This window comes from Stegastes partitus, unplaced genomic scaffold (genome assembly GCF_000690725.1).
Source record: "Stegastes partitus isolate 25-593 unplaced genomic scaffold, Stegastes_partitus-1.0.2 Scaffold823, whole genome shotgun sequence".
Taxonomy (NCBI): Eukaryota; Metazoa; Chordata; class Actinopteri; family Pomacentridae; genus Stegastes; species Stegastes partitus.
Genome location: NW_007578554.1, coordinates 74183 through 78494, shown reverse-complemented (window position 1 = coordinate 78494; position 4312 = coordinate 74183). Strand labels below are relative to the sequence as shown.

The 4312-nt window shown below is 48.1% G+C and overlaps 1 protein-coding gene and 1 non-coding gene across 3 annotated transcripts in view; both read right to left on the bottom strand.

Moving 5' to 3' along the window:
- Positions 1–4312, bottom strand: part of prelid1b (PRELI domain containing 1b) — a 6533-nt gene extending 2221 nt beyond the window's left edge. The window contains exons 1-5 of one of the 2 annotated variants that reach the window (XM_008292651.1): positions 4231–4312; positions 3139–3246; positions 2172–2397; positions 980–1093; positions 222–300 (exon numbers count right to left, since the gene is read on the bottom strand). In XM_008292651.1, coding sequence (XP_008290873.1) covers positions 222–300; positions 980–1093; positions 2172–2397; positions 3139–3239 — 520 coding nt within the window. In that variant the 5' untranslated portion in view covers positions 3240–3246; positions 4231–4312. The remainder of the gene's footprint in view (positions 1–221; positions 301–979; positions 1094–2171; positions 2398–3138; positions 3247–4230) is intronic. The other variant, XM_008292650.1, reaches the window with a different exon arrangement.
- Positions 3732–3803, bottom strand: trnag-ucc (transfer RNA glycine (anticodon UCC)). The gene has a single exon. It is a non-coding gene; the product is annotated as a tRNA-Gly (tRNA).

The following is a 4312-nucleotide window of genomic DNA, read 5'->3' as shown; positions in this document are numbered from 1 at the left end:
ATGGAAGGACCGTTTTACCTCCAGAACCTACCAGAACCATCTACAGACAGGACTCACTCTGTAGGAAACTATTTTCTAATGTCCAGTGTTTATGTATTGGAACCTTGATATATCTCATCATGTTGATGCACATAGCTGGTTATAAAATTGATTGGAAAAGCCCTTCTGGTTAATCTGAACTCATTCAAGGTTCCAGTAAAGAGAGCAAATGTGGTTCTTACTCTGTATCCTGGACAGAGCGAACTCCAGCCCCCTCATGGCTTTAGCTTGGTTGCTTTTGAACCTGGCCAGACCAAACTCCTGCAGCAGAAACAGAGAGAATTAAACAGCAGCAGTGCCAACATTTACCATCGCGTAGCGCCACCTTCTGGATCCACCGCGGAGTCGAGCGTCTGCAGAGCTTCACGATCTGTCGTGTTCATGTCGCCTACTGAGTCGGACGAGTCCTGAAGACCTCGACATGGGGCCCAGGTGGACGACAGCTGGTATCAGTGACGACAAACTGTGGCTTGGTGATGGGATCCATTCCGTCATCAGCGCTGCATCCATTCACGTTAATGTGTTTCTTATGATGTCGTCACTTCACCTGATCGTGACTGAATTACACAGTTTGTCTGAAAGCAGCTCTGAGCAACCAGTTTGAATCACAGAAGGAAAGTAGCTGCGTGGCATGTTGGCTGAAATAAGCCTTTAAAGTTGTAGGACATAAAGTCACATCTTGTCTTGAATGAACCTTGAAACCTAGAACTTGTTGGTTAGAACTGTGTGTGGAAGTCATAAGTGGCGTCCTGGTGAAACCCATGCAGTCCAGTAGGTGGCGCTGCTCGCACGACTGGGAAAGAAGCCCGATTCAGTCGATCTTTTATTTGTTTCTTGACATTTCTACAGGTTGAAGCCGGTTTATTAGAATCAGGAGAACAATAAACTCTGACACAAACCATCGCTGATCCAGAATGGAACCGAGCGGACTATTTCTCACCTGAATGGGCCGGGCCAGGCCGTAGACCGCCGAGCAGATCCACGCCTCCCTCCTCAGCCGGGTCCAAGATGGCCGACCGCGGTCCCCCTCGAACAGGCAGCGCTCCACCACCGTCTGGGGAGAGACCCAACCGCGGTCACGGCCCGACCGACACCCGCCAGGCAGCCGACCAATCGGTGCAGAGGGGCTGTGAGCGTCCAGGGCACCGGTTGGTCGGCTGAGGCGGGGGGTGGGGTTTACAGGTCACCTGACAGGTAACGGCAATGGGTGGTTTTAACGGTGTAGAACTCTCAAAGGTCAACCGGAAGGACGGAATGACCGTCTGTAAAAATACAGATTTATTTATTTTTTTACAGCTTTGGCTTGTTTATTGTTTGTTTGTCTAACAGTTAACGTGTCATTAAATACTTTTCCTCTGTGATATTTGCAGCTGTGTGAAAGTTAAATTTACCATGTTTATTTTAAATACTGACTGTAGTTTTGTTTACATATTGGGATCAGTGTCATTTTATGGTCAGACTATATAAAAGTACAGATTTTTTACAGCTGTGGCCAGATATTTTTTTAACATGTAAACTACTTTTAACGACGGCTTCAACTCCCCCAGAACCAGAGATCATCTGACCTACTGGTCCGATATGACAGAGTCTGAGTCAACGACATGATGAGAGATAAAAGTGAACGTTTCAGGGTTTTAACTTCAATAGTTTCTAAGATGTTGTTCCTGAAACAATTTGAAAAAAACCCCAGCAGATCTGTGTCTCTGAAATGAATTCATTAAGCTCAAATTTAAATATCCACAATTTGTGATTAAAAAAAGAAGTTTGGAGTAACTTTATGTTTCAGAGATGGTTTGGTGTTCGGGCCTGAAGCGCTGCAGCTTTCAGCCACGTCTGTTGAAATGTGTATTCACTCTTATGCATGTACGCGTTGGTGTTGGTCTAACCAGGGATCTCCAGCTCCGGGCCTCCTGATCTACTGTCCTGCAGGTTCTAGACGGTTCTGCAGCACACCTGACTCACACTAATGGATCTCCAGCAGCTGGTTGTCAAGTTCTACACAAGTCTGTTAGTGATCCATTAGTGTGAGTCAGGTGTGTGGCAGTGACATCTAAAACCTGGAGATCCCTGCTCTAACCAGGTGTGGACGCCCTCTACAGGCAACACACCTGCGCAGGTGCGTCGCTGCTCACCATCAGCGTGTTGTGGTTCAGGTTCCAGGTCTTGGTGGTGAGCGTGTTGGCGTCGGGGTCCACGATGGAGTCCTCCAGGACGTAGACGGCCCGCGACAGGTGGGCGGGGAAGACGCGCTCGGCCCAGCCCGGCAGCCGGTTGGTCTTGGTCAGCAGTCGCCGTGATAGCAGGTGGTTGCTGGGGGTGACCTCGCGGTACAGGACGTCCTCCGTCAGGACGTGGGCGCTGAGAACCAAGGAAAGACGTTTGAGCACGTTCTGTGGCATTTCCTCCACCGAGACAAGGTCAGAACGGGTCGTCAGAAGCGTTCTAATTCCACCATTTGTCAGAAACACAAACTGTTAAAACACAAACTCACACATCCTCTTTCTTCTACTAGATTCTATATCTACACAGTTCTTAGGGTTTTCGCACTGACAGGATCGCTGCCTTGTTTAAGCTGTGCAGCGGCAATAAAGAAACTCTATTATATTCTAAAAAATAAAAAATAAATAAATCCGACTGTCAGCTTTCCCACGGTCCCTGAATGCACCGTGCATCTAAATTGCAGCTAAAAATCTGGATAGTTCAACAAAGTCACTTTATGCATCCCTTTAAAAAAAAAAAAGAAAAAAAAGAAGCGTTTGCAGTAAAAAGATTCTGCAAAAAACAAAAAATTTCACACAACTTTCACACTGAGAAAAAATCGCCGACTCTGCTGCGATGGACGTCATTTTACAACAATTCTGTGAGTTTGGGGTTGAGCTGCAGGCAGTGTTTCCTCAGAATTAAAAACGGAAAACAGGGAAATATGTTCAGTTGGTGGAGTCAACACTTTTCTGTATTTGTATCGTGTAGTTTTTTCAGGATAAATAATCAGAGATATTTAAATTATTATTTTTTTAAATTTATGATTTAAGGCTCAGGAAAAAGAGCCCATGGTCAGTGACACCTGGCCGAGTGTCCGTGCAGGTGTTGGGGCGTTACCTGTACGGGTTCGGGTATCGCTGCCAGAAGGCCGCCAGCACCTGGTGCCACGGACTCTGGATGTGGACCTCGCTGTGGAAGTACCTGCCCATGGCGCTCATTCAGCCGCTGCAGCCACACGACAACAAACACAGTCAACAGAATGACACAAACGTTTTCCAGCAAAACCAGAAACCTGTCTGGATCATATGAACTGGGTCGGCTCTTTATGTCCAGAGGTGGCGTCCGGACCGGATCACGGGGAGTCTCCCTTCAAACTGCCTGTTTTTGTGAGATTTACCATTGTCCACTCCTTAATATACTTTTTCCCCCCCCAATAAAAACAAATATCTTTTTAACTCCTGCATAGAGCAGCTGTATTATCTGAGTTGTCTTTTCACCTTCTTGTCTTTAGAAATTAAGGATGTTTTTGGTAGCTGGGGGCAGCTTTGGGCAGCGGGGACTGTTCTGGTGCAGTTCTGGTGCTGTCCTTTGTTCACCGCTCTCAGTCCTTCTTTATTCTGGTTTGATGTACGTGAGCAGCTGCTTCTCTTTCTTTTGTGCGCAAAACCATTCATCTCTATGTAAACATTTAAAAAACTAAAACCTCAGCTTGCGTTGGCCGGGAATCGAACCCGGGTCAACTGCTTGGAAGGCAGCTATGCTAACCACTATACCACCAACGCTCCGAGCACCGCAGCTCCAACATGAAGTTTTATCTGTGTCCTCATATGACGCCGGTTATTTAATGTCCTTAAATGTTTGGTGTAATTCGGATTTAGCTTCAGCTGTGTTAATTCGTTCATATCCACTGAAAGCTGCTAACTTGCGGCTGGCCCCGCTGATTTAGCTACGACAGTTAGCCGCGAGCTGCGCTTCGCTGCTTCAGCCGGTTCGCGTGAAGCTGCTCGGTTCTCCTCCGACGTTTCATCCATGTCAACCGGCAAGTCGTCGAGTTTTGTAGCCGCTGCTAGCATCTGTAGCCGCTAACAGCAGCGTTGAGCCGCAGAGCGGGCAGCTAGCGGCCGCTGCTAGCATCTGTAGCCGCTAACAGCAGCGTTGAGCCGCGGAGCGGGCAGCTAGCGGCCGCTGCTAGCCGCGGAGCTAACCTACCTCTGAGCGGGCGGAGCTCGGTGTTCAAGCCCAGAGGAGGAGGCAGGACGGGCGGCATCAGGTTAAACCCTGCAGCGGCTCG